This window comes from Trichomycterus rosablanca, chromosome 10, assembly GCF_030014385.1.
Source record: "Trichomycterus rosablanca isolate fTriRos1 chromosome 10, fTriRos1.hap1, whole genome shotgun sequence".
In the NCBI taxonomy this organism is placed as follows: domain Eukaryota; kingdom Metazoa; phylum Chordata; class Actinopteri; order Siluriformes; family Trichomycteridae; genus Trichomycterus; species Trichomycterus rosablanca.
In genome coordinates, this window is record NC_085997.1 from 2,004,926 (window position 1) to 2,032,654 (window position 27,729).

A 27,729-nucleotide genomic window follows, 5' to 3' on the forward strand; every position below is an offset into this window, starting at 1 on the left:
TGTCAGTAAAATCACAGCTCTGGATGATTTTTATGAAGAATAAAATGTAGTACAGTGTTAATCAATAAACATTATTATTAATATACGTGTAGCTACTGTATGAGACATCAGGCTGTGGTAAGACTTCAACCCAGACCTGAGTGTTTGTTGGACTAAACATGGCACTTGAGGTTTAATTTCCCTAATTCTACCCGACCCTGTATGAGGTGTTGAAATTCCTCGTAGTCTTCTGAGTGTGTCCGGTGTTTCAGTCTCTTGCTCTGTCTCCTGTCCTCTCCTCAGGCCATGTTTGCCAGCTACGTCCCCGAAATCATAGAATTGATAGGCAACCGTAAGAAATACGGCGGTTCCTATAGCGCCGTAAACGGGAGAAAGTAAGTATTGCTTGTTGGATGTGGTCCGATGCCCGCCTGCATGCCCCTCTTTTTTTGTCTCGTGCATGTAGGCCATGTTCGCTCGCTACGTGCCAGAAATCGCTGCTCTCATCCTTAATCGGCAGAAATACGGCGGGACGCATAACTCGACCCGAGGCCGAAAGTAAGTCACACTTTACTCCACACGGTGAGAAGAGAAACTCAGTAACCCAGTATAACCCAGTTAGTAAAGGTTTTACATTTCGTGTGTGGGAATGTGGGACACACTGGTTTGTTTGTTTATTTATTAGTATTTTAACGTCATGTTTTACACATTTTGGTTACATTCATGACAGGAACGGTAGTTACTCATTACACAAGGTTCATCAGTTCACAAGTTTATATCGAACACAGTCCTGGACAATTTTGTGTCTCCAATTCACCTCACTTGCATGTCTTTGGACTGTGGGAGGAAACCGGAGCACCCGGAGTAAACCCACGCGGACACGGGGAGAACGTGCAAACTCCACACAGAAAGGACCCGGACCGCCCCACCTGGGGATCGAACCCAGGACCTGCTTGCTGTGAGGCGACAGTGCCACCCTGGACACTGGTATTATGTAATGCTAATACAGCAGATCAGCTGTGATGTTCTAGTTCTGGAAACAGCTTCACTACAGACTGGGCAGACTGGGAGTTCTGGTAATACAGCAGCAGCCATTTTATCGCTTGTGATGTCCCGTGTTTGCTGCCATGGCTTGCAATGTCGCATTAATTTCATAAAATATTCCAGCTTTCGTGTTTATTTGTGGCTCTTGCTGCTCAGTAGTGCTGCTCAAAAGTGCATCGTGCAAAAGTCTGGGTCTCTTAACAGGATCTGTTTTTTTCATCAGTCATGAGAAGCATGTGAGTGAAATACAGTCAGCTCTAATTATACTGGTATAAAACGGCTATGAAAAAGCCTAAACATTCGGATCACCTGCTGAAAATGCTGTGAAAACAGCTCTGAACCACCGAGACACCTGAGTCCTGTGCTGTCTGGTACCAGGATATTACCAGCAGGACCTTAAGTGCATCCTGGTGCATCTCCTCCATGGGTAAACCACACGATCTTGGAAAAAAAACAGAGACCAGACCAGGCGACCTTCTTCTATCGCTCCGTTAGTCCGTTAGAGCCTACAGTCTCTTCTGTCAGTTATTGGGACGTGGTCCTAAATGATGTGAATGAAGCACATGAATTCAGTGTAATTTTATATTATTAGAGTTGTACCCACAGCTAAGAAATGTGGAGAACATGCTATCTTAAGTTTCTCATCACTGATGAAATAAAAACAGTTTCTTTTTGGTCTAATTGTAATCAGCCTGTTTGCTTTTATAAGTCTTTATTTATTTATTGTTTTGTACGTCATTTATAACCTAGAACCATTGGTACGATTAATAAAGATTAACAGAATAGCTAATATGAAACCCCACCCATCCCCGCCCAACTATAACAGTCTCTACACCTCTGGAAAAGCTTTTCATAAGTGGATGTTCAGTATAGGAGACCAATAGTTTTTACTGTTTACAGTCATTCTAGAACAGGAAAGGACCTTTCAACCACATCAAACACCTTTTGGGTAAAGGGTAGAAGGAAAAGTCAGTGAAACACTGCTTGTTGTTTAGGTGTCCACATACTTTTGGTTTACATCGTGACCCTGTTGTTAGAAACAGCATTGGGCAGCAGTTTTGTACCTGTAGAAGTTCTAATAACCTAGAACCATTGGTACAAGCTTATTGGTAATCACCCCGGCTAGAACATTTTTCTGTACTATATTTTTAGTCTACTGAAACTGCTAATAGAATAGTACATTTATTTTCAGCACTCATATTATGACAGCTCTCATATTTTCAACGTTTTATTGTGCAGGCACATTGTGGTGTGCGGTCACATCACTCTGGAAAGTGTGTCCAACTTCCTCAAAGACTTCCTTCACAAGGACAGGGACGATGTCAATGTAGAAATTGTTTTTCTTCATAAGTAAGTAAAAAACGGTATTCTTTCGACATAAATATGCAATACACGAGTTAAAGGTCACGTCATGGTTTTGTGTGTGGTCGCAGTATTTCCCCTAATCTTGAGCTGGAAGCCTTATTCAAGCGGCACTTCACTCAGGTAGAGTTTTACCAGGGCTCCGTCCTAAACCCTCACGATCTAGCACGAGTCAAGGTACGACGCTCTGAGCTTCACTGAGGATTGTGCACATTCGTTTACTTTAGTTTGTGCCGTTTTTAAAGGTTTGGTGTCTCTCTGTGTCATCGACTTTAGATTGAATCAGCAGATGCCTGCTTGATTTTAGCCAATAAATACTGTGCAGATCCCGACGCAGAGGATGCATCCAATATCATGAGGTACCAAATGTTCACAGCCTGAAGCAAGTCTGTTAGAGATAGATTTATTCATAAATGGTCATAGATAAAGGGAAATGAATGGAAAAGTTGGAGTTTTGATGCAACATCTGACCTTTTATTATGTGCAGAGTGATATCAATCAAGAACTACCACCCAAGGATCCGCATCATCACCCAGATGCTGCAGTATCACAATAAGGTTTTTATCTCCTGGTTCTAAACATATCTAAACAATATCATTAACTGTAGGTATCCAGTCAGAAGATACACACTGAATCAGTGTAACAGATCATGCATTATAATAATAATAAAATGTCAAAATTAATCTCCGAACATTTATTTTACCTTATTACTGTGTGTCCAGTGTATTAAAGGTGCACCGGTCAATATTTATCGTTTTGAATAAAACTAAAAGGGGAAAAAATTTTTAAAAAATCTGTTTTTTGTTTCAGGCTCATCTGTTGAACATCCCGAGCTGGAACTGGAAGGAAGGAGACGATGCCATCTGCCTGGCAGAACTGAAGCTGGGATTTATCGCTCAGAGCTGTTTAGCACAGGGTCTGTCCACCATGCTGGCCAACCTCTTCTCCATGAGGTCGTACATCAAGGTAACACAGAAAACGACACTCCTGAAACTGAGAGGCAGAACCAAGAGGAGATGGAACTTGATGAGTAGTAAATGATTGTCAGATCTTTACGTTGTTGTGTATTCTTTGTGTGTCAGATTGAAGAGGACACATGGCAGAAGTATTATCTGGAAGGAGTAGCTAATGAAATGTACACCGAGTACCTGTCCAGTGCCTTTGTGGGATTATCCTTCCCTGCGGTTTGTGAGTAAGTAATCATGCTAAGCATTTTCTACCTTATTATTCTTACTCACAGTCTCCTTGATCAGCCAAGACGTCTTTGATGTTCCATGTTTGGTTCCTCATATTGAAGTCAATAAAAAACTCGCTAATCGAAGGGTGGGAATTAAATTAAACCAGTGATTTCAGCATAAGGAAACGTGGGATTACTATATATAATGCAAACTGCTCTCACTACTTTTCATGTAAAACAATGAAAATAAACAATTTGTGTGATTAGCAGCAGTTGCAAACTGAATCAAAGTTTAATCAGATGAAACTTTGAGTGCAGCCGCTCAGGTGGCGCAGCGGTAAAAACACGCGCTGCAACCAGAGCTGGATGTCGAAAGAGCGTCGTTTCGAATCCAGCTCTGCCTTCACCGGTCGAAAGGCTGGGCGGCTATATGAACAACAAATTGGCCTGTTGTTCAGGTGGGGGGGCGGGACTTTAGACCGGAGGGGATACTCTCTCAGGAATGGGGCGGTGACGCCCTCTGCTGGCTGGTTGGGGGCGCCTGCATGGAGACGGGAGGGGGTGCGGCGGAGTGTGTGATCCTCCGTGCACAGTACTCTGACGCGCTCCACTCGTCAAGTGTGGGTGATAAGACGGTCGATTGGCTGTGCACGTATCGGAGGAGGCGTGGAACGGCCTCGTCAGCCCCCAATCAGGAGCAGGGACCGGTATAATGAGAGATTGACTGATGGGATGAAAATTGGACGCGCTAAATTATATTTAAAAAAAAAATAAAATAAAAAAGAAACTTTGAGTGCAGCGACAAGCTGTAAAAACCACGTCTCAAGGTAGCACAGTGACAAAACCATCGCTGGGATCTAGGTTCAAATCTCAGTGGTGCTATTGGCCAGCTGTGTGCCTACACAAAAATTATGCCTAGGTGATGGATTGGCGCTCTGTCCAGGGTATTCCTGACCTGACATGTAGATTTTTTTTTCTCTGCAGGTTGTGCTATGTGAAGCTGAAGCTGCTCTTGATAGCTATCGAGCATAAATCAGACCAGCGAGAGAGCAGGTGAGTGGAGTGTGCTCTTCACCGCTAAGGAAGCATCGGACGCTCCCTCGTTATTCAGAAAGATTAAAGGATGACGCAAAATGCGTCTGTGTAGGGAGATCACCGGGTTTACGGACAGACCCTGTGTGTTTATGTGTGTGTTGCAGTACACTGATTAACCCGGGCAATCATGTGAAGATGCAGGAGGGAACACTGGGCTTCTTCATTGCCAGCGATGCCAAAGAAGTGAAGAGGTACAGCGAGACACGTCGTTTTAACCAGTCAGTGTAAGATGCCATGCAGTGTGCACTGATCTCTGATGGGTGAATGAGCACGGTGGAGACTGAAGGAGTACCCAAACTGAGACGTGCTCATGAACATGGAAATGGAAATGTACGTGAACCCTGCTGTACACTTGTGTTCTTTTCTCCAGGGCCCTGTATTACTGCAAAGCATGCCACGATGACATCACTGACCCAAAAAGGATAAAGAAGTGTGGATGCAAGCGAGGTACGGATTCTGCATTCATATGTTCTTGTTATTCCTGTTTTTATTAAGAGGTGCAAACTATACAACCTGGATTAGAATATCAGCTGGCCAGTAGTGATCTTGTGAGGAGAATACACATCTAGGGAAAGGCTATGAAGTGCACTAAAATTGAATGTCGCAATGCCCACATGTTATCCAAATCCTGTCTGTTTAACAACCAAGCCACTACTGCTTCTGATGGCTAGGCAACTGGGTCAGAGCATCTCCAAAACTACAGGTCTTGTGGGATGTTCCCAGCATGAAGTGGTCAGTACCAACCAAAAGGGACATGCACCTGGGTAGACGGTGTCAGAAGATGCAGTGCATCACAGCTTGATGCGTACGACTTGAAGCGTTCCATGCTGACCCCTGTCCATAATCAAAGGCAGATACGACGGGCATGTTTGCATCAGAACTGGACCTGCTACAACTGATCAGAACTAGATGTTGGGATTGTAACCCTTGTGATTAACTGTGGTCATATTAAACAACCAGGATTAGATGGAACAGCTGTGATTGTGAGGTGATAATGTAATAATTCTGACAGATCCGCGTACAAGCATGTGATGAACTGTGGGATAAATCACAGACAGTTTCTCTGTGGTGTTTATAATCATTCTCAGTCATGTTTTGACATGTTCCTTCTTTTCTGCTGCCGTGGAAATGAGCTCGCTCTCTTTTCTTCGTGTCCATTAGTAACACATAGTGAGTAAATTCTGCTTCTCTCTGTGCCCTAAAGGTTTGAGATTATTTGGTGCACACGTGTCAGTTTTAGTAAAATCTCTTTCCGAAATTTTTGCCAAAATACAGCACTGCTGGCAAACGAGTTGTATTCTTCATGATGCCTGAACTGCCTGATCAAAACAGCTGCTGAGTCAGTGTCGTGCATGCCCTCTGTCGTACCTGCATGCTGCATGAAGATTGTATAAGCTCCACTGTGTCACTTTATAAAACCGAAGACCATCTGAGAATCTTTAATATCTGATGTAGGGTCCTGAACACTCGGCTTTATCCCATTTCCACATTCAAGTTGCCCTGCATGATCACTTAGTTCTTCAGTGATTAGTGTTCCTCTATAGCTCTATCATCCTTCAAGACCCAATACCTGCTCCCTCTTTGGTTCTTTATGTTATAGCTTGATATTGGATCCCTGTAGAGCTCTATTGTAATGAAGCGGGTCACACTTTGCTTCGGAAGCATCCGCTGATGCCCCGTACATGAGAGGATGGAAGAGATAAACAAAATTGCAGGACAACCAAGATAGTCCAAGTCTGTAGCTAAAAACCACAAACAAAAGGGCAGAGAGAAAAAAATAGCACACCAGAACCGAGATTCTGAACTCCTAGGTGTTGCCACCGGTCGGCTGGGTGCCATCTAGCGGGCATAATCGGCAGGTCATGCAGGGAGGGATGAGCGGAATATGTGTAAGGACCCTGCAGAGTGCATGGGTGGAACAGGGTCGGAGGAGCAATATACCCCCCTCACCCGCAAAAAATCATGGCAATCCCCACGCTAAATTTACTAGGTAACGAAAGTACTGAAAAATGAAAACTTAAAGCAAATCAAACAACTGGTAGATCCAAATAATGTACATGTAAAATAAATCTTTTATGATACTGGATGGATGTCGTCTCATGCACATCCTCTGTAATTCTGTTATTTTCTCGATGCTGTGTAGTTCTTCAGCTCATAATACTGAGTCTCTTCAGCTCTCCAGGGCCGTTATTAAATCACATCCTGCTTTGTCTTTGACAGCGGTAACGAAAGCGCCTGAGTTAACCCTCTCCTCTTCCTTTGCTCTCCCTCATTCTCTCGACTCCAGCTAAGGCGGCCGGCGGCCGGCCAAAGCGACCGGCATGTTGTTTAGATGGGTGTTGGTGCATGACCCGCAGCTCTCCTAGTAACGTGGAGACTCCGCCATGTGCCTTGCCTCTGTCTCCCAACTCTCTTAGCGATAACTCGACAAACGTACGCTCCTGTAAGTCCTGCCATAGCCGCCTCACCTGTGTCCGGTGTCCTGTAGTGAGTGCTAGACATGGCTGTGGTGATGTAGAGGCTGTAGTTCTGATAGTCCAGCTGTGAGCTTTAGATTGCATCTGCATGTTGTGGAGTTTTTATTAGTGCTGTTTAAATCTGATTAACTGTACTTAATAGTTGTCGATGGTTTCTTCCTTATTTGACCTTTTTTTTGTCATTTTCTCCTTAATTTATGATTTAAACCTCTTCCAAAACTGCACTACCCAGCATTAGATTCTTACAGAGAGCTTTAACACATAGTGAGTCACGCTATACTCTCTGTACTCTTCCACCACTGGTGTCGGTGCATTAATCAGACATTAGGGGTCAGTGTTGCAGCAGCAAGTCTGACTAATTCCACAGATACTCATACTTGTGTCTGTAGTTCACCTGACCAGGCCAATAGCACCGCTAAGACTCAAACTTGAGTCTCCTCAGTGGTGGACTAGCACAATATGATGACTTGCTCTTATTTTATTTCACATTTTAGCATTTTGGTTCATTGCTGTTTGTTATGTTAAATCTTACTCGTCTTTCATGAGCTTATGTGCCTCAAAGTAACTTAATTTTGTCTTTACATTCTTCTCAGCTAAAAATAACTATAACGGATATATCAAATCAAGTAAGTCCACAAATATTTTCTAATCTTGTTTTGTGTATTAGTGTGTATTGTGTTTAGCATCCGTCTCCATAAATGTGCATAGCAATGCCTATTTGGTAGTGTCACAGGCAGCACACAGTGCATCAAACCCTTCTGTGCCAGTCAAATTGCCAATAATGACTCCTGTCCACCATCCAAGGTACCTACAATGTGCAGACAGGTATCAGCAATGGAAAAAGGTAGACTGGTCAAGAGAATCCTGACAGCCGGGTACTTGTGCATTGTTCACCTAGGATAGAGATTCATAATAGATAACATCCTGGTACCAAATGCCACAGGGCTCCTAATGTTTTGGCTCATCTGTGTATGAGTGTTTCTGTTCGATGTGACAGGGATGATAGTTAAACCCACTTCTTCTGTCGAATATTAGCAATGGATGCGCCAGTGATCCAGCAAACCACTTTGTCACCGAAGAAGAAACAACGTAATGGAGGAATGAGAACCTCGCCTAACTGCTCACCGAAAAGCAACAGGTAAGAACCCACTTTTAGTCCCTCCCTCAGACACAGCCAGTCAATAGCACAGCTCGAGATTGCAGCAGTTGTATGTAGGTTTTGTGATGGTTCAGTATTGTCATCTTTTTGCTTTATTTTGTCCTCCCCAGGCATGACTCTGTGCTTATACCCAGGCACGATCAGATGGAGACGATGGACGACAGCGTAAAGCGATACGACTCCACAGGAATGTTCCACTGGTGTCCATCCAAAGACATTGAGAAAGTGGTACTGGTACGTATGTGTGAGAGAGGGAGTTAGTGTCAAGGTCATTAATAAAACATGTTTTTGTTGTTTTTAGTCATATAACTAGCATAAAAAATCAAGCAAACAACCTGTATCACAGCTACAACTGGCACTGGTGACGTAACAGTGTAATAAAAGCTGGCGCCAAATCTTACGACCTCTCATTATGGCATTTGAAAGCTTCTAATGTCAGTGTCATGATGGAGGGTTCATCCAAATACAGGGACGAAAACCCCTAATCTTTATCAGTGAATGTATATAATGCATGTTTGGTCTCCGTGATTTGGTTCACTTTAGACATGAAAGTCATGTGACACATTCAGCCAATCACGTTACTTCATGTGCGCGACTTTCACCCCTCTGTGCAGGCATCATTAAAAAACCCCAGCTCGACCATTGTTCTATAGCACAGCTGAGAGCGACCTAGGATCGTCAGACCATCGTGCTTTTAATAAGTGACCTTGACGTTGTGTGTGTCAGCTTTATGTATGGAGGGTGTGTCGTATTTTTCAGACTCGTAGCGAGGCAGCCATGACGGTTCTGAGTGGTCATGTGGTGGTGTGCATATTCGGCGATGTGAAGTCCGCCGTGGTGGGTCTGAGGAACCTGGTGATGCCTCTGAGAGCGAGTAACTTCCACTACCACGAACTCAAACACATCGTGTTTGTGGGATCACTGGAATACCTGAAGAGGGAGTGGGAGACCTTACACAACTTCCCCAAGGTTTCCATCCTGCCCGTGAGTACATGAGCTACATGAGTTTAGCAAAAGTATGTGGACACCCCTCTTAATTACTGTGCTATTGCCAACAGGTGTATTAAATCGACTATATAAAATAAACAAAGTGCCTCAAAATGTGTAGCAACCGTTTAGGAAAGGTCTCTGTTCAAGCATGCCTGTGCCTTTGTACGCAATGTGTGGTCCATTAAGAGCAAAAAATATAGTTTGATAAGATGTAAAGAAGCTCCAGAGTCCTGCACAGTGTCCTGACCTCACTCCCAACAAGCTCCACAGGGATGAATTGGAACCTCGGTTGCAAGCCAGACCTTCTCATCCGACATTACTGCCTGACCTAACAAATGCTCTGACTAAATTGGCACAAATCCCCACAGAGATGGCTCATTAAACAATCTTATGCTCAGGTATCCACATATATTTAGCATGTTTGATTATAATCATTCCTAATTAATGACTTGTGTGTGTGTGTGTGTGTGTGTAGGGCTCTCCTCTGAGCAGAGCAGATCTGAGGGCCGTTAACATCAACCTGTGCGACATGTGTGTGATCCTGTCGGCCAATCAGAACAACATCGACGATGTGTCGCTGCAGGACAAAGAGTGCATCCTCGCCTCGCTCAACATCAAATCCATGCAGTTCGACGACAGCATTGGTCTCCTGCAGGCCAACTCACAGGGTGCGCCCACTCCCACACCTGCACCCACCTGACAAACCTCATATGCAGATAGAGATGGACCTGGGGTAAAACACTCTAGCCCACCAGTGCTGAGATCTCAAGCTCTCGAGTTTGAATCCCAGCTGTGCTATCAGCCGGCCGGGTGTCTACACAGTGATTGTAGGGAAAGGGACAATGAAAAGGATGAAACAGGACAGGATTCCTTACCATAATCCATCTATAGGAGATTTGATATGTGTGTGTGTGTGTGTGTGTGTGTGTGTGTGTGTGTGTGTAGGCTTTACTCCTCCTGGTATGGACCGCTTGTCCCCTGATAACAGTCCTGTTCATGGCCATGAAACCTCCATCAGCACAGGAGCCAACATCCCCATCATCACAGAGCTTGGTACGCACACACACACACACACACACCCACAGCATTACATCTGTATGCAAAAGTTTGTGCACCCTGCCAAGACAGATGTGTGGACAGCTTTTCTTTTAAACATGTCCGGTGAGAAACGTGTGCGTCTCTTGTTTCTAGCTAAATCAGACAGGCTGCTGAATGCAGTGTGTGTGAGACAAGACAAGAGCAGTGGAACCAACATCCCAATGATCACTGAACTCGGTAGGACACACACACACAATAATTCAGCGTCACATACACATAGTTGGAGGTTGCATTCTAATAACAGTTCTTGGTCTAAATAGACTAAAAAGTGCGTCATGGTGTGGTTAATACGCTGATGTACGACAAACCCTAGTTTCAGAAATGTTGGGACAGGGTGTGACATGCAGTAACAAAAAGCAGCGATCTGATCCATTTTACACTGAAAACGGAACACTTAAGGTTTCACCTAAAGAACTTCATTAATTTATTTTATACAACAGTTAGTTCCGACCTTACAATCTGATTGGTTGAGAAGCGTTCTAGCCGTGCTGATATTGGTGATAACAGCACGGCCTTTTCACACCACAACTGTATTACTCCGCTGACGCGTTGCCAGTAACGACTTTTTTTTCCCGGTCACGTTTTAAATCCGTGATCTGATACACAATCCAGCGCACCGTGTAGGGAACATAAATCAATTGTCTAATTCACTATCTAGTGCACTATGTAGGGAACATATATCCGTGATCTGATACACAATCTAGTGCACTATGTAGGGAACATAAATCAATTGTCTAATTCACTATCTAGTGCACTATGTAGGGAACATATATCCGTGATCTGATACACAATCTAGTGCACTATGTAGGGAACATAAATCAATTGTCTAATTCACTATCTAGTGCACTATGTAGGGAACATATATCCGTGATCTGATACACAATCTAGTGCACTATGTAGGGAACATAAATCAATTGTCTAATTCACTATCTAGTGCACTATGTAGGGAACATATATCCGTGATCTGATACACAATCTAGTGCACTATGTAGGGAACATAAATCAATTGTCTAATTCACTATCTAGTGCACTATGTAGGGAACATATATCCGTGATCTGATACACAATCTAGTGCACTATGTAGGGAACATAAATCAATTGTCTAATTCACTATCTAGTGCACTATGTAGGGAACATATATCCGTGATCTGATACACAATCTAGTGCACTATGTAGGGAACATTAATGTGTTTGTAACGCGAACAGTTAGTTAAGCTCCTAGTAGTTCTGTTTTCACCTATATACTTTGGTGTGTGCGAGAGGTTTTTTTATTTCTTTTTTTCCCTTCGGAGGTTCTTGCCCTCCTCTTGTTGTTCTTACCTCCCTGAAATGAGTTTTTGCAACTTGGGATGTCTGCTTTGTAGTGTTAAACTTTATATTCGTTGTGGAACTACTTTTTGGCGGAAGGTATCGTCAATATTAAAGCAAATTTATTATGAAATTCAGGGCTTCTTTGATTTATTTTCTTTCTTTATTTTGTAAAAACTGTTGTATAAAAGCAATAGAACACTCGAGGTCGTGATGTTATTCGCGATACACACTCCCTCTCGTGTTCTATTGCTTAAATATCCTGGTCATGGCTGGTTGGGCTTTAATTTTAGTTTGAAACCAGGTCAACGTGAATTTTAAATCACTGCTTTCTGTTTTCACTAGCATTCCACATCCTGTCCCAACTTTTTTTGAAATGTACCTTGTGTGTGTTGCGTAGTGAACGACTCGAACGTTCAGTTTCTGGATCAGGATGATGATGATGATCCGGACACCGAGCTCTACCTCACTCAGCCCTTCGCCTGTGGAACAGCCTTCGCCGTCAGTGTGCTCGACTCACTAATGAGTGCTGTGAGTACACACACACCCAAACATGTACACATACATACACACACACACACATGTATATGCAGTATACACAGACACAGACAAGCACATACAGGACAGTCCATCATTTGTGAGGATTTTTGGTATGTTCTCTGTGCTCTGTGTTTAAGGTGCCGATCTCTCTCTCTCTCACTCTCTGTGTGTGTCTCCCTCTGTAGACGTACTTTAACGATAACATACTGACGTTAATAAGGACGTTGGTGACGGGTGGCGCCACTCCGGAGTTGGAGGGTCTGTTGGCGGAGGAGAACGCACTGCGTGGTGGATACAGTGATACACACACACTTGCCAACAGAGACCGGTGTCGCGTGGCACAGCTCGCCCTGTACGACGGACCATTTGCCCAGCTCGGGGTAAGAGAAGAATCATTAGAACAGAGCTGAGAAAGTATTTGTGGCTCTTATGTGTTTGTTGGTTGGTGGAAAATGTTATGTAACACCTACAGTACTGCCACCAACAATTCTGTAGCAAACAAGTACTTCTTGCTACTGTGGATCAGTCTTTCATATCTATGTGAAGGAATGTTCTAATGTTCTAAATCAATTATGTCAAGGAAATTATAAGCTTCTAACTTTGCAGCAACAGTTTAGGGAAGGCCCTTTTCTTTTCCCCGAGCTCAGCCCCACTGGAATATCAATTTAGGCTTTCTTGAGCAACATCAGCATTTTTTAAATGGGATGTCCACAAGCTTCTGGTCAGGTGGCCACATACTATTGGCCATATAGTGTATGTTTAAATTAGTGACTAGACTGTGTGTGTGAGAGGGTAAAAGTGAGTGTGTAATTGTATCTACTGAATGATGACGTGTGTTGGTTTGCAGGAAGGTGGATGTTACGGCGATTTATTCTGTAAGGCGTTAAAAACCTACAACATGCTGTGTTTCGGTATTTACCGCTTACGAGACGCTCACCTGAGCGCTTCCAGTCAGTGCACCAAACGGTAAGTTTGTCATCTTTAAGGAAACCCACAAAGCACACACACACCGTCTATGCATGATCAGATGTTAATAAAGAAGTGTGATTATTATAATCACATCATAATCATCTAACGTGCTTGTAATTTATCTACATGTGTAAGTAATTATTGTGCGTCTCTCAGCTACGTGATCACCAACCCGCCGTACGAGTTCGAGCTGGTTCCCACAGACCTGATCTTCTGTCTGATGCAGTTCGATCACAACGCGGCGCAGTGTCGCTCCACCCTCTCTCACTCCTCGCACTCGTCCAGTAAGAAAAGCTCATCCGTCCACTCCATCAGCACCAAACACGGCAAGAGCCGAGAGCCGCGGGACAAGCCCAAGTACGTTCCTCTGTAACGCCCCAGCAGCGCGTCGCTGCACCTCTCGCCGCCGTTGCCGTTCACATCCATCAGCCACTAACCGCCCTGACTGAACACCAGAATCGGCTCTATTTCTCTGTGCTTGTTGGGGGAATGTTAAGCTGTGGATTAAAAAAAAAAGGTGTAATGGGCAGCAGCCTGTAATCATGTGAACAGTTCCGGACCAAAGTCTGGTACCGTTCCGCTTGGGATGGACCCAGCTAACAGGAACGCTTTCTGAACCCTACCATCGGAGGATCCTAGAATGTGGAATCTGGGTGTTCTGAAAACATGTTGGTAGCTTTACCAGTATTAAAACGTGACATTCTGTAATTCTGCGTTATCGTGAATACCGTTATACGCCAAAAATGCTCAGTGAATCAACACTGTATGGCCAGAAGTATGTGGACACCCCTCCTAATTAGTGACACATGTATTTTATGCTTTTAATTTTTAACCCCTGTGCACAAAGCCAGGTGTGAGGGAATGTCTGTGGCTTGTACTAAACAGCCTAAAAAGAAAACGTCAATTCCAGGGCAAACCCTTTTTGTCCGGCATCAATTACTCACCTCATAGATCCTCTTACCCTCATGGGCAAAAAGTAGAGCAGCCTGTGACATTCGCAAAGTGCCCATGGTTTTGGATTAGGATGTCTGACAATCTCATGTGTCCACATACTTATGGCCATATAGTGCATATTACTATAGATGTGTTAACATCCTCTACTTTCACATCACAAACACACATTCCTGACATCACATCCTTCACATGAGCGCACCCTCGTGCCTCACAATCGGTTTGATCACTTTAAATAAATGATTTCTATAATCGATGGCTTTTAATGTAGAAATAAAACTTTCTCGTTAATAATAATTAGCACTTTGTGTTCATTCATTTTTGCATTTATGCCCTTTTCCTCCCGATCTAATCATATCCGGTTCCCTAACTCTAACCTCCCCTGCAGACTGGAGAGTCGCGCACTGCTGTCCGTGAATCAAACGTCTCTAGTGCAGCTGCCTCTAAAGGAATGACTTCGACTGCACTGTGTGGGCGCCCAGCCGGTGGCTAGCACAGCCAACGTTTTCAAGAAGCTCAGTTCATCCCATTTTTTTAAATGAGTGGAATTTATATTATGAACTGTATTATAAATTATTAATTGATATTATTATGGAACTGTTTAACAGTGTTTAACAGTGTTCTGTTCTGCTGGAGGAGCCCATAAACAGTTTGGGTTAATACAGAACAGATTATGTTTATGAGAATGTAATAATGAGGTAAAACACTCTATATACAGTAAATATATGGACAGTAATCCTAATAAAACACTGTTCAGGTTTACACTTTGAACACTTGAATGATGACAAGGCAGCATTAAATACTCCAGGAGCCGAGGGCTGAACAGCCCAAGTCACTTTATGTAAAGGTAAAAAAAAGGTCTTTTATGGTTAACATGAGATGGCAGCCTGGCAGATATAAACAGAGGAGGATGTACTGTGTTTATGCTGGTGTGTAATGCACAGAACACACAAAAACTGTGACTCTGAGCTTAGAAATACTTTATAACAACTGGTGTCATGCTTCTAAAACATTACTGCACAGACACTGCAAAATACTTCAGTTTGCAAAGCATGCATGTACATCCAGCAAGACCAAAAACCATCTACTAAACTGTAGTAACAAACAATACTTATTCATTTTCTTCAGACTTTTTGCTAGACTATGGTTTAAGAAGCTGGAGAAAATAAATAAAAATTCTTCTCATGGACTGTGACCAAAGGCAGGAATTGATCCCATGTCTTCAGGACCCACTCTACCAGCTGCACCACAGAGGTACTCAAATCAGGGTCTGGATATTACATTTTTGTTCTCCTTTATACTGAGGATCATATATGATAAAGTGATGAACCGTTTAGATTATTAGTTCAATTAACAGTGATTAAATGATGGAAGAGCACTTTAAAATTTAGGATGCAGGTTTGAGTACCACTGGTTTGGGCAACAGCTACATCATTTCTAAAATTCTGACAAAAGCTTTTACACTGACTTATTAAATTTGTTTACATATATGGAATAATTAAAATACTAGCAAAAAATACTGACACTTTACTAGAATAATGGGTAGAAAGCAGGGGTTTGTGAGTAAAACACAATAGTAATAATATTAATAAATAATACTACTAATAATAAACAACAGTGTTAATTGATTAACAGTTTGACTAGCCATAAATTAGTGTTACATGTTAGGAAACTTTAAGAGTATTAAATAAACTCAACACTCAAACTAAGCAGCTTTACGTTTTTTCTTGGCTGTGAGTGCGCTGGTGTCGTTGGAGGTAACTCTTTTTAGTATAACTCTGCCCGCATTGTGAGCAGCGATAGGGCTTCTCTCCTGCGTGAGCGCGCTGGTGTCTCTTTAGATCGTTGAGTAAGGCGAAACCTTTCCCGCACTGTGGGCACTGATATGGCTTCTCTCCTGTGTGAAGGTGCTGGTGTCTTTTCAGGACGCTGTGCAAAGCGAAGCTCTTACCACATTGTGAGCACTGGTACGGCTTTTCTCCTGTATGAATGCGCAGGTGTCTCTTTAGGTAACTGGGTATAGGAAAGCTCTTCCCGCAGTGCGAGCACTGGTGCGGCTTCTCTCCGGTGTGGCTGCGCTGGTGCCGCTGGAGATTACTCTCACGATGGAAAGTCTTCCCGCACTGGGCGCACTGATAGGGTTTCTCACCCGAGTGAATGCGCTGGTGGGATTGGAACGCGCTCTGACGGGTGAAACTCTTGCCGCACTGTGAGCAGCTGTACGGCTTCACTTCGGCGTGAATGCGCTGGTGTAGCTTGAGGCTACTACGGCGATAGAAACACTTCTCGCACTGAGAGCACTTGTACGACTTCTCTCCGGTGTGAATGCGCGAGTGCAGCTTGAGAGTCCTTTGCCGACGGAAAAACTTCCCACACTGAGAGCACTGATACGGCTTCTCTCCGGTGTGAATGCGCTGGTGTGTTTGCAGAGCAGGCTGGCGTGTGAACCTCTTCCCGCACTGGGAGCACTGGTACGGCTTCTCTCCGGTGTGAACGAACAGGTGTATCTTGAGGTGACTCTTTTGAAGGAACCTCTTTCCACACTGCGAGCACTGGTGCGGCTTCACGCCCATGTGAACGCGATGGTGCTGCCTGATGGAACTCTGGTCAGTAAAACTCTTCCCGCACTGCGAGCAGTGAAAAGGCTTCTCTCCGGTGTGAATGCGCTGGTGCCGCTGGAGAGCGCTCGGCTGAGCGAAACTCTTCCCGCACTGCAAACAGTAATAGGGCTTCTCTCCCGTGTGAACGCGCTGGTGCAGTTTGAGAGTGCCCTGGCTGCTAAACTTCTTCCCGCACTGTGAGCACGTGTACGGCTTTTCTCCCGTGTGAATGCGCCGGTGGTCGATGAGAGTGCCCTGGTGTCGGAAGCACTTTCCGCAGTGCGAGCACTGATACGGCTTCTCGCCCGTGTGAATGCGCTGGTGCTGTTTGAGAGTGCCCTGGTGAGGAAAGCTCTTCCCGCACTGTAAACAATGGTACGGCTTTTCTCCAGTGTGAACGCGCTGGTGTGTCTGGAGGGCAGTCTGGTAGGTAAAACTCCGCCCACACTCCGAGCAGCGATACAGTTTTTGCTGCACACGTCTGTCAGAGAGGTTCACGCGAGGACTACTGGAGGGCATCGTGGGCACCAGATTATGTGTAATCTGTCCAGATCTCTGGAGTCTCAGGTACTCCTCGTGGTGCCACCTCCAGATGTGCTTGTGGAGGTAAATCTCAGCTGTGAAGGAAAGAGGACACAAGGAGCAGGAGAACACTTGCAGACAGGCGTCTTTTAATTCTGGAACAGAGACAAAAAGGGGGAACGACTCCAATAAAAACAACAATAAAAGCGACAAACCAATAATTAGGTTTATTTAAAATGGAAATATTAAAGTCTTTGGAACAAACCATTGGCTGAGCACTTTCTATTCCAGAGGTAGCTGAACGTTATGCTGAGATCTTTGGCGTAATCGTCATCGTACCACACCAAGAGCTCCTGTCCTGGTCTGACGGGTCGACAGCACCGGTACACAATCCCTCCTCGATACTGGAAAGCGACCAGATTCTGCTCCTCTTCGTTACGAGCGCAATTCACGTACCTGAGAGAACGGAGGAGAATAACTGACTCTGGACCAGGACCTACAAGAGGCTGAAGACTTCTGCTAGCGCCTTCCTCACCTCATCCAGTTGGCGTGTGTCTCTCTCTTGGCGTCAATGTACTCTTCACACTGGCTGCTCTTGCAAATCTGCAAAAAATCCACCATTTTCACCGATCTCAGTTGAATAAATTCTATGAATTCTATTAAGCCGGAAAGGTCCTGGTGCAAGGAGGCAAGGATTCAAACCCAGGTCTTAAAGATCATGGTGAAATGCAGTACCCACACTACCTGCTGTGCCACCCCTTAGCCCAGACAATACATGGGAGAGCAAAACCTTATTGTTTGGTCACCTTTAAAAAACTAAGTTGGACCATGAAACCATCACTGGAGACGACACACAAAACTCACCACCCAGGAGTATCCACTCTTCACAGCTTCCTCTCGGTCCACCGGCTCTCCCTGGTAGGGTCCGAAATGTGCCCCGATAGGAACAGTCTCCCCCATATTAAACACTCCCAGACCCGCATCAGGGATATCGGACGTCCGAACCTCCAGCCCAGGTGGAAGGGTCTGTCTGGCTCGGTCCTCCACCCCCATGGGAACGGGGGTATCGGGAATGAAGAGAGCCGGACCGTGAACCTCACACTTGTTGTAGAAGAAGGTTCTGCACTCCTCACAGTCTGGAATGGAAGGAAACTTAACAAACCATGTGTCCAAAAGCTAATGGTCAGGTGTCTATTTACGTTGTGCATAGTTTTCTCTACCAGTTACTTTTCCTTTAAAACAGTCAACATAAGCTAGTGCAGTAACTACTTAACCCTAAACAGGACCACTGTGGGTGCTAACCCACATGTAAAACATATATTCATATGAACCTAGGGTCAATTTAAAGTAGCTTTTGGCGTAAAGGTGTGAGAAACATGGACTACCTGAAGGAAAGCCATTAAAAGATATGAGGAGCATGCACAACTTCTCACAGTCAGTGACCAGAGATGATCAAGGTTGATCAGTCTTAACCTGCTTTATCTACTGGAGCAGATGTGATGGTGCACCCAAAGTGGCAAAGCATTTGAGCAGATGTTCTAAACACATTTAAGGTGGCATCTACCAGACCGTTGTCTTACACAGGTAGCCGTCATCTTTCGGTTCTTCCTCTTTAATGCAGACAGCACCAGGACCACTGTGGAAGCCGCTTCCATGATCGTGGTTGCCGATTATCACCTCCACAATCTCTTCCTTCAAACAGCCTCCTGATGTGCCCCCGGATAAACACACCCCCATTAGAAAGACTCAAAGATTGATAGAAATTCATTACAATTATGTAAACTACTAACCTGACGTGTCGGATGTGAGGGTCTTTTGGAATTCTCCATTCTGTTGGTCCAGGGGGATGATGCGTCCTGCAGAGGTGGATGTTCCTTCATCTAAAGTTGCACAAGTCTTTGTCCATCAAAACACAATAATATGTCAAATTAAGCAAGGAAATTCAGGACTCTTTAGTCTCAGGGTGCAAATCTGCATATCTTTGATTAAACCAGGTACTTTGGCTCCCCTGCTGTTTGTACAAAACCTTTTCAGACGCATGTAGGTGCTTACTGCTTTTTTTACACCAGCCAGTAGTGGATTATAAAGGGGGAGGAACGTGCTATTCTCTGTGTATTTCTCCACCCTGGAGGTACCTCTGTTGCTACCCATTTCCCAATTGTGTCTGTTATACATCTAACAAGACCAATGGTGATGGCATGCATTACATAAGGCTTCTATGCCACACAGGTGCCAATTACTTCAAAAGATCTGCTGTAACACAACAGTCCGTACGTAAGCATTTGGCCCGTGCTAGAGTCAAGATACCAACAATAGAAATAGAAGTTTGGATTAGTGTACACTATATGGTCAAAAGTATGTGGACACCTGACCCTCCCCCTTGCAACTAAAACTCAATTTATTCCACACATCCCTCAACATCTAACCTATCAAAGCAGGTCTTGGTTTGGGTGTCGCTTTGAGCACAGGGGTACAGTCGTGCCTCACCAGGTAAGAGCCTTCTTCAAACTGCTGCTACTGTTCAGGTGTGGCTGATACATATGAATTCAGTCGTTATAATGGGTGTCCACATACTTTTGACCATATAGTGTAATAAGACATATCTCTGCAGAGACAGAATAAATAATGGGGCTGCAGTGCTAATGTTTACCTGTGAGCAATCAGGAGCAGAATCCTGGGACCAAGTGTCTCTGACAGCTCCAGCTCCATCTTCTGCTGGCTCCATCAGAAAAGATCTAAAACGCGTTTTTAAAAAGGTTCATTATTTATATCCATGATCTGGTTCAATATCATATCGATGGTACTGAATGCTGGAAGCAGGACCATGACCAGAGTTCCTTAATGAAGGAAAGGATTAGTCTTGTTCTGATTTAGACCAACCAAATTAATAGCTGAAACACTAATCCATTCCTTCATTACATTTATAAATAAATGAATAATAAAGTGTATGATCTCACTTCATCACTGAAACACTAGTTCATCCTCTCAGTACCTTTATGAATGAGTAAATAACAGTCTTATTCCATGACTAAAACTAAGACTAATTAATCTTTTCATTAGTGCACCAGATGAATGTAGGACTTCTGTTTACACCTGAACCTGCTTGACATTTAAAAGAACTGCACCGAGCAGTAGGACTAAGGCTGAATCTCTAATAACTTTGCTTTGTTTCTAAAGTGCACTAGAGACGGTCCAGAATCCATTACTTCATACGCTAGGTAGTGCACTATGTAGGGCTTATGGAGCTATTTGGGATTGAGCCGCTTGTATCTGAGCAGCTCAGCTTACCTTGTGTGTTTAAGGCAGAACGGAGTGAATCAGCAACATCCACACAATCACCATCTTTTACTGTGAACTCGATCAGATGAAGGACAGATTATCAGACCACTACTAATTTATTAAATTAAGAAGATTCACTGCAGCACTCAGAGCAAAACAAGAGCAGAGAAAATAGTATCTTGTTTAATGTTTGTGTCGCTTGGTGAAGCAACATTACGCGCTTTGCTGCCACTATATGGGCTGGAGTTTGGTACCAAGATACAAAAATCTGTCAGGTTTTAAACATAAATTCATTTTTATCAGCTGCTTTATCCTGGTCAGAGTCACAGTGGGCCCACCTGGTAAAACAAGACAGGAATACTCTGTAAAGGGCACCGATCCAACACCCCCATTGCCAGTCTTGTCTGTGTAGACGCCCCATGGCTGATAGTCAGGAGGACGGCTGGTGAATAGCTGAGATTAGAACCCAGCAGTAGTGGGCTAGCCTAACAGAACGCTGTGCCACACACACACATTGTTATTACATATTTATTAATATGTTGTTAGATACGGCACAGATAGTTCTGGATTTGAATACGTACTCCGTTGTACTGGAGCATACTGAGCACTGGGAAAGGCGCATTATGTCCAACATGGGACAGTTTAGAGTAGCCAGTTCACCTCCCAGCAAAGTTAACTTTGTGTTCACATTACGTTTAGTGGTTGTAACAATACTAATAAGAAACGTTAGTTATTAACCTTCCAACAACATCCTAATCAGGACACCCAAATACAACTAATTAATTTTGTAACCCAAATAAAAATTATATACTGGAGGATTAAAATCTCCAAACTTGGCATATGACATTTACAAATGCAATTACAGCTATAAGTTTTCTTGGACTCATCTCTATGATCTTTGGACACCTGGATTTGGGCGATTTATCCTATTCTTCATGGTAGATCAAGCTCTGTCGGATTGAATGGCGAGCATCTAATGATTGCTGGGTCCTTGAGCAAGGCCCTCAACCCCCTCAGCTCCAGGGGTGCCATACAATGGCTGAGCCTGCGCTCTGACCCCAGCTTCCAAACAAGTTGGGATATGCGACGAAATAATGTACTGTACATCTGTATATATGTACGTATATATGACAAATAAAGGTGTTCTATTCTATTATCTTCAGAACTCTCCAGAGTTATAATTCACTATATAAACATTTCACTGGCTCAGAAATTGACATACACCAAGTTGGCTGTGTCTTTAAATAGCTTGGAAAATTCCAGAAAATGTTTGGTTGGGTGTTTTTAAGCTTCTGACATTATTGTGGCATTATTTAAGTTAAAGGTGTACCTCTTTCTGTATCTTAAGGCCTGCCTTTAAGGCCTACTTTCCTTTTTGCCTGCTATTATAAGAAAATGAAAAGAAATTAGCCAAAACATCAGAAAAAGAATTGTAGGAACATCCTTGGGAACACAAAACCCCGAAAGTACCACATTCATCTATTTAAACCAGGGGTGCCCAATACGTCGATCGCACAGTGCACGCTGGTAGATCGCGCCTCATTCAAACAGGTAAATGTGATTGACATGAAATGTGGCCACTGTTTCTTTAATTTGCAGTTTGTCACCATAGCTATGCCTCAGCACTGCGAATCTAGAAAGTTTTCATTCATCAGTAGCCAGTTTGTGCTATTTTTACTTTTTTTTTTTTTTTTGTAACCTACATTGTTTGTAAAGATGGATGTGCAACCAAACACAAAGATTCGGGCAACACCATGGGACCACGCAGCCATCATATGGTTCTGTGAGGCGTTGGATCCACCGGGACCCTGACCATGGTTAGGAGCCTAAATTCCCCGGTGATAGAAGATGGGGTTCACACTCCAGCTCATCTGGTGGCGGTAATGCACACTGTTGTTGCTTCACCAACCATCAGAATGATTGTAGAAGAATTATGCGGGTTTGTTTCTGCTCTTGCAGCTGCAGTAAATATTTTATTCATTTATTTAATAGCGGTCTGATAATCTGACCTCCATCAGATCTCGTTCACAGTAAAAGATGGTAATTGTGTGGATGTTGCTGATTCACTCCGTTCTGCTTTAAACACACAAGGTAAGTTCAACTGAAGCCGCTAGCTGAGCTGCACAGATACAAGCGGCTTAATCTCAAATAGCTCCATAAGCCCTACATAGTGCACTACATATTGTATCGCTGTCGCGCCGTATATAGTGCACTACAGGTGAGTATTGGTGTTATTTGGATTTCAGCCCTAGTCCGAGTTCTGAATTCAGTTCTTTTGGACCACTTGAACCCTCTGCATGATTCTGTCACGTTCAGTCTAGAATTGTAAAACCAAACCCTGGTGCCTGTTGCACAGAAGCCCCTAAATAAACATAAATAAATATTAAATCTATTATAAATGAAGTACAATGTTTTATACATTTGATGTAAGAATCTAGATTTAAGTAAGTATAATTATTTGAGTGTTTGGGCTCCGGTTGTTTTGAAATGAGAAATGTTGCACTTTATAGTAACATCATACAATCAGTTTTACTGTATGCATACACACAACAGGTCACTTCAACCTGGTGCCCATAGGTAATGGAGCAGCTTGTTTGTTTACATTCATTCTCCTGTTTAAATGGAGCATTTCTGCATCTGACTACTTAATTTGTAAAAATTTATTTTATTTTATTTACTCTATTGAAGTCACTACTGGACACAACCTGTATAAATCACAGTTTATTAATATTTATCCTTGTCGAGGTGGCCTACATATTGACATGACTACATGTTATGGAAGTGTGTGTGTGTGTGTGTGTGTGTGTTAATGCATAATAATGCTACTCTCCTTCTAGTTTCTTTAGTTTTGAACACAAATGGCAGCTGAGTCTTTGTTTTTAGACCTGTTTACAATGGACTCATCAGATGAGAGTTCAGACTCTTTTAGAAACCCTTGGCCACAGACTCTCGCTCCTGATCATTCACAGGTAACTACACAGTAACGATATTTATCTTGATTGGTGCATGGATGTATCTTTTGTTTATACAAACTATTGGAACACGGCATGCAGACTGAGGGGAGTGTTAGAGTGCTGATTTGAGGACTTGTGATTTGAGGATTTGTGAACTGTACCAGTCATCCATGATTATTTATTTGCAGACTGAGACTTCTGATGGAGGAACATCCAGCTCTGTAGGACACATCACCCCTGTGGACCAGCAGAATGGGGAAATCCAGAACCTCACATCCAATGAGTCCGGTTGGTACATAGAGATTAAAAAGATCATTTTCATAATTTATTCAATTCATGTTTGATTGTTTTTGACGATGTGTTTATCTGTGTGCTCATCAGGAGGCCATTTGAAGGAAGAGATTGTGGAGGTGATAGTCGGCAACTACCATCGCGGAAGCAGCTTCCACGACGGCCCAGATGCTGACTCGGTTAAAGAGGAAGAACCGAAAGATGACGACTACCTCTGTAAGACAACACATCATCTAGTGCCAGGGCTCTTGAACCATTTTTACAAATGTATATAAGCATTAGTTCTTTCCATTGTGTTTCCTGCCATTCCAGACTGTGAGGACTGCAGAACTTTCTTCTTCAACAAGTGTGAGGTTCACGGTCCGGCTGTCTTTATCCCTGACAGCCCTGCTCCAATAGGGGCTGCTGATCGTGCCAGACAGACCCTTCCTCCTGGTCTAGAGGTTCAGATGTCAGATATTCCTGATGCAGGTCTGGGAGTGTTTAATATGGGGGAGACTGTTCCCATTGGGGCCCATTTTGGACCCTACCAGGGAGAGCTGGTGGACCAGGAGGAAGCCATGAACAGTGGATACTCCTGGGTGGTGAGTATTGTTGAGAATTAGTTTCAGAGGTTCTTTATTACCTAGTAAATCTCCAGGCTCTGCTCCACAAGCCAGTCCAGATGTGTTCTCAGAGAGGTTAAGTGTCTTAAAACCACAAGGGACGTACCAGTTCTGACTCTAAACACCGTCATTATTGGTTGGTTTTGGTTTATAGCATGCTGTTAAATTCCCAGCTGTATTATACTCACTCAGTCTCATTCAAACTGGCGCAGTAGAGTTGTTTACAGTATTTGCCTACAATACTATACACAATCCTCCATAGTTTTGCTAAAATCATTAAATAAAATTGTAAATATAGATTATTTTTGCAGATTTGCAAGAGCAGAGAGTGTGAAGAGTACATAGATGCCGAGAAAGAGACTCATGCAAACTGGATGAGGTGAGGAAATGAACTCTAGTCTAGTAATTAAATGTATTATTTTTAACTTTTATCATATTTGCTTGTCATGATCTTATACTTTCAGGTACGTGAACTGTGCCCGTAACGAAGAGGAGCAGAATCTGGTTGCGTTCCAGTATCGAGGGGAGATTTTCTATCGCTGCTGTCGACCCATCAAACCGGGGCAGGAGCTCCTGGTGTGGTACGAAGAGGATTACGCCAAAGATCTCAGCATCATCTTTAACTACCTTTGGCACAGAAAGAGCTCCGCAAACGGTTAGCGCTACAAATGTATGGATTTAAGACCAACCATATTTGATTCCTCAGCTGAACGTTGGGCCCTTTATAAGTTTAATGGGTTGACGAATGAGAGAAAGAAAAGAAATTCGAATTGTTTTTCGAAGCCATAACGAAACACTAGAACTTGCAAAAATGAAGCGTAAAACACTGAGAAAAAGGCGAGAACAAAGTGAGCCTCTCGACCAAAATAAACCAGAGAGACGTGCACCGGCTAGCGGACAATTACTGAACTAGTGGTCTTTGTACGCTTCTCGCAGGAATCTTAAACAATCGGAGCAGACATTCAGTTTTCCAGATTTTGTCAGTAAAATCCAAAAACCATTAAATGGAGGTCCGGTAAATCGAGGTCCCTCTGTAATTATTATTAAATGTATTATTATTGTACTGAACTCAGTTCGGTTCGAATCTCAGCTCTGCCACCGGTCGGCTGCGTGCCATCTAGCGGGCACAATTGGCAGTGCCTGCAGCAGACAATAATTGACCACTGTGTCTGCTGGGTGGGATGACCGGACTAAATGGGTGTGGTCTTTAAACCCTGTAAGGACCGTGCAGAAAGCATGGTTGAAAAGAAGGGGTCTGCAAGGAGTGCGCACCGTTTGAAGGAGGCATAAGCAGCAACATACCCTCCTCGGACGCAATCAGGGACCCCCAGCAGCAGAAGACAAATTGACTACGCTAAAATTTAGAGAAAACGGGAGAAAATAGTCATTGTGTAGCTCGTCACCTTGATTTTTTTCTTTTCCTCTTTATTTCAGAATTAAAAGACGCCCTTTTGCAGGTTTTCTCCTGCTCCTTGTGTCCACTGTCCTACACAGCTGAGATTTACCTGCACAAGCACATTAAACGATGCCACCATGACGAGTTCTTAAAACTGCAGAAATCCGGAGAGATTAAATTCGATAACCTGATGTTCACGAGGAGTTCAGGTAGTACACAAACATCTGGATCTCTGTGCGGTAGCAGCGCTCAAGGACAATCGCATGACAAACATTTTTACTGCTTACATTGTGGAATGAGTTTCACTTTGCTGAGCACTTTCAAAAAGCACCAGCGCACTCACACTGGTGAGAGGCCGTATTTCTGCTCAGAATGTGGAAAGAGTTTCACTCAACCGAATGCTCTGCACCAGCACCAGCGCATTCACACGGGAGAGAAGCCGTATCGGTGCTCGGAGTGTGGAAAGAGCTTCCGTCAGAACAGTCATCTCAAGCTGCATCTCCGCATCCACACGGGAGAGAAGCCGTATCGGTGCTCGGAATGCGAGAAGAGTTTTCCCGACCACAATGCTCTCCAGATACACCAGCGCATTCACACAGGGGAGAAACCGTATCACTGCTCCGACTGCGGGAAGTGTTTCCGCCATCAGATCACTCTCCGACTGCACCGGCGCATTCACACCGGGGAGAAGCCGTATCAGTGTCCGCTCTGCGAGAAGAGGTTTTCTCACCAGACCACGTTCAAACAGCACCAGCTCATTCACACGGGAGAGAAGCCCTACCAGTGCTCGCAGTGCGGGAAGCATTTCACTCAGAGAAACGCCCTCCAAAGGCACAAGGGCATTCACTTAGGGGAGAAGCCGTACGAGTGCTCGCAGTGCCGAAAGAGTTTCACCAGCCAGAGTGCTCTCCAGCAGCACCAGCGCATTCACACAGGAGAGAGGCCCTATCGCTGCTCGCAGTGCGAGAAGAGTTACACTAAGCAGAGTAATCTGCAGCGACACCAGCGTGTTCACACAGGAGAGAAGCCCTATCACTGCCAAGTGTGTGGAGAGAACTTCATTTATTCAACCACATTAAAGAGACACAAGTGTCCTGTTACAGCCGTAACCCTGTGACGAGTAAAAAACTGGGTTACATTACATTTTCCTCATACTGTGTAGGATTACGGGCCTTGCTCAGGGGCCCAATGGTGACAGCCTGGCAGTGATGGGGCTTCAACCAGTGACCCTTTGATTACCAATCTAGTACTTTACCTGCTAGGCTACAACTGCCCTGTGTTAGTGCACTTTTCTGGCTGACATTACCATGTCCAGATCCTAAACCTACCAGAGCTCTTCTAGCTTCTGCTGCTTTTTAAAGAAATAGAAGCCCCGTGTTTATAAATGGTGCTGATTATGACCAACTTGTTCCCAAATGTACTGATTTCAGACATAATCGGTATGTTGGTCTTTAGCTCGTTCCACAGGTTACCTGTGGGGTTTAGTCCTGAGTCATGGCTGATTATTTTACAACCTTGATTCATTGTTTTTGAGGTGTGCTTTGGATCGTTGTTCTGCTGCTGAATGTCTGACCACACTCCAATATAAACTTCCTGGCTGATGCAGTCAGGTTTAATTTAATATCTGCAGCATTCATAAGTAAAATGTTCATTCTTGTATATGATTATGTATATATGTAAATATTTCAATGATTATACACTATTACGTTTATGCATATAAATACTTTTTGTTCTCATATTTATAAGTACAAAGTTTAAAACGTGTGTGAATGTAAAGTGGATATTTTTACTGTAAGACGAATAAATAACAAAAACATTCAGGGTTGAATACTTGAGCCACTGATTCCTGTGCTGTTTCTCTCAAATGGAAGTTGCTGTGTGTATATTTTTTGTGTGTGTCCAAGTTTTTAAAATGAAATCCATTATATTTTGC

The 27,729-nt window shown here is 43.6% G+C and overlaps 3 protein-coding genes across 8 annotated transcripts in view; 2 read left to right on the top strand and 1 right to left on the bottom strand.

Moving 5' to 3' along the window:
- The window catches only part of LOC134321132 (calcium-activated potassium channel subunit alpha-1-like), a 66,945-nt gene extending 52,034 nt beyond the window's left edge, over positions 1-14,911 (top strand). For 2 of the 6 annotated variants that reach the window (XM_063002699.1, XM_063002700.1), the window contains 22 exons: positions 283-374; positions 2,263-2,373; positions 2,457-2,562; positions 2,662-2,744; positions 2,873-2,942; positions 3,196-3,351; positions 3,468-3,577; positions 4,547-4,615; positions 4,762-4,848; positions 5,028-5,104; positions 7,728-7,760; positions 8,170-8,272; positions 8,404-8,527; positions 9,053-9,277; positions 9,759-9,951; positions 10,229-10,336; positions 10,475-10,558; positions 12,090-12,220; positions 12,415-12,609; positions 13,077-13,195; positions 13,355-13,555; positions 14,538-14,911. In XM_063002699.1, coding sequence (XP_062858769.1) covers positions 283-374; positions 2,263-2,373; positions 2,457-2,562; positions 2,662-2,744; positions 2,873-2,942; positions 3,196-3,351; positions 3,468-3,577; positions 4,547-4,615; positions 4,762-4,848; positions 5,028-5,104; positions 7,728-7,760; positions 8,170-8,272; positions 8,404-8,527; positions 9,053-9,277; positions 9,759-9,951; positions 10,229-10,336; positions 10,475-10,558; positions 12,090-12,220; positions 12,415-12,609; positions 13,077-13,195; positions 13,355-13,555; positions 14,538-14,604 — 2,544 coding nt within the window. In that variant the 3' untranslated portion in view covers positions 14,605-14,911. Of the gene's footprint in view, positions 1-282; positions 375-445; positions 538-2,262; positions 2,374-2,456; positions 2,563-2,661; positions 2,745-2,872; positions 2,943-3,195; positions 3,352-3,467; positions 3,578-4,546; positions 4,616-4,761; positions 4,849-5,027; positions 5,105-7,727; positions 7,761-8,169; positions 8,273-8,403; positions 8,528-9,052; positions 9,278-9,758; positions 9,952-10,228; positions 10,337-10,474; positions 10,559-12,089; positions 12,221-12,414; positions 12,610-13,076; positions 13,196-13,354; positions 13,556-14,537 lie in introns of all 6 variants that reach the window. The other 4 variants (XM_063002701.1, XM_063002704.1, XM_063002702.1 and 1 more) reach the window with 4 other exon arrangements.
- Positions 14,912-14,926: 15 nt separating this feature from the next.
- On the bottom strand, positions 14,927-19,008 carry LOC134321568 (zinc finger protein 883-like). Its single transcript, XM_063003375.1, has 5 exons — positions 18,852-19,008; positions 18,136-18,407; positions 17,807-17,874; positions 17,537-17,727; positions 14,927-17,426 (listed from the first exon to the last, which is right to left on the bottom strand). Exons 1-5 carry the CDS (start codon positions 19,006-19,008, stop codon positions 15,865-15,867), a joined length of 2,250 nt encoding a protein of 749 aa, XP_062859445.1. The 3' UTR covers positions 14,927-15,864.
- Positions 19,009-23,756: 4,748 nt separating this feature from the next.
- On the top strand, positions 23,757-27,574 carry LOC134321569 (histone-lysine N-methyltransferase PRDM9-like). Its single transcript, XM_063003376.1, has 6 exons — positions 23,757-23,796; positions 23,886-24,011; positions 24,108-24,379; positions 24,712-24,779; positions 24,865-25,055; positions 25,835-27,574. Exons 1-6 carry the CDS (start codon positions 23,757-23,759, stop codon positions 26,911-26,913), a joined length of 1,776 nt encoding a protein of 591 aa, XP_062859446.1. The 3' UTR covers positions 26,914-27,574.
- The last annotated feature ends 155 nt before the right edge of the window (positions 27,575-27,729 follow it).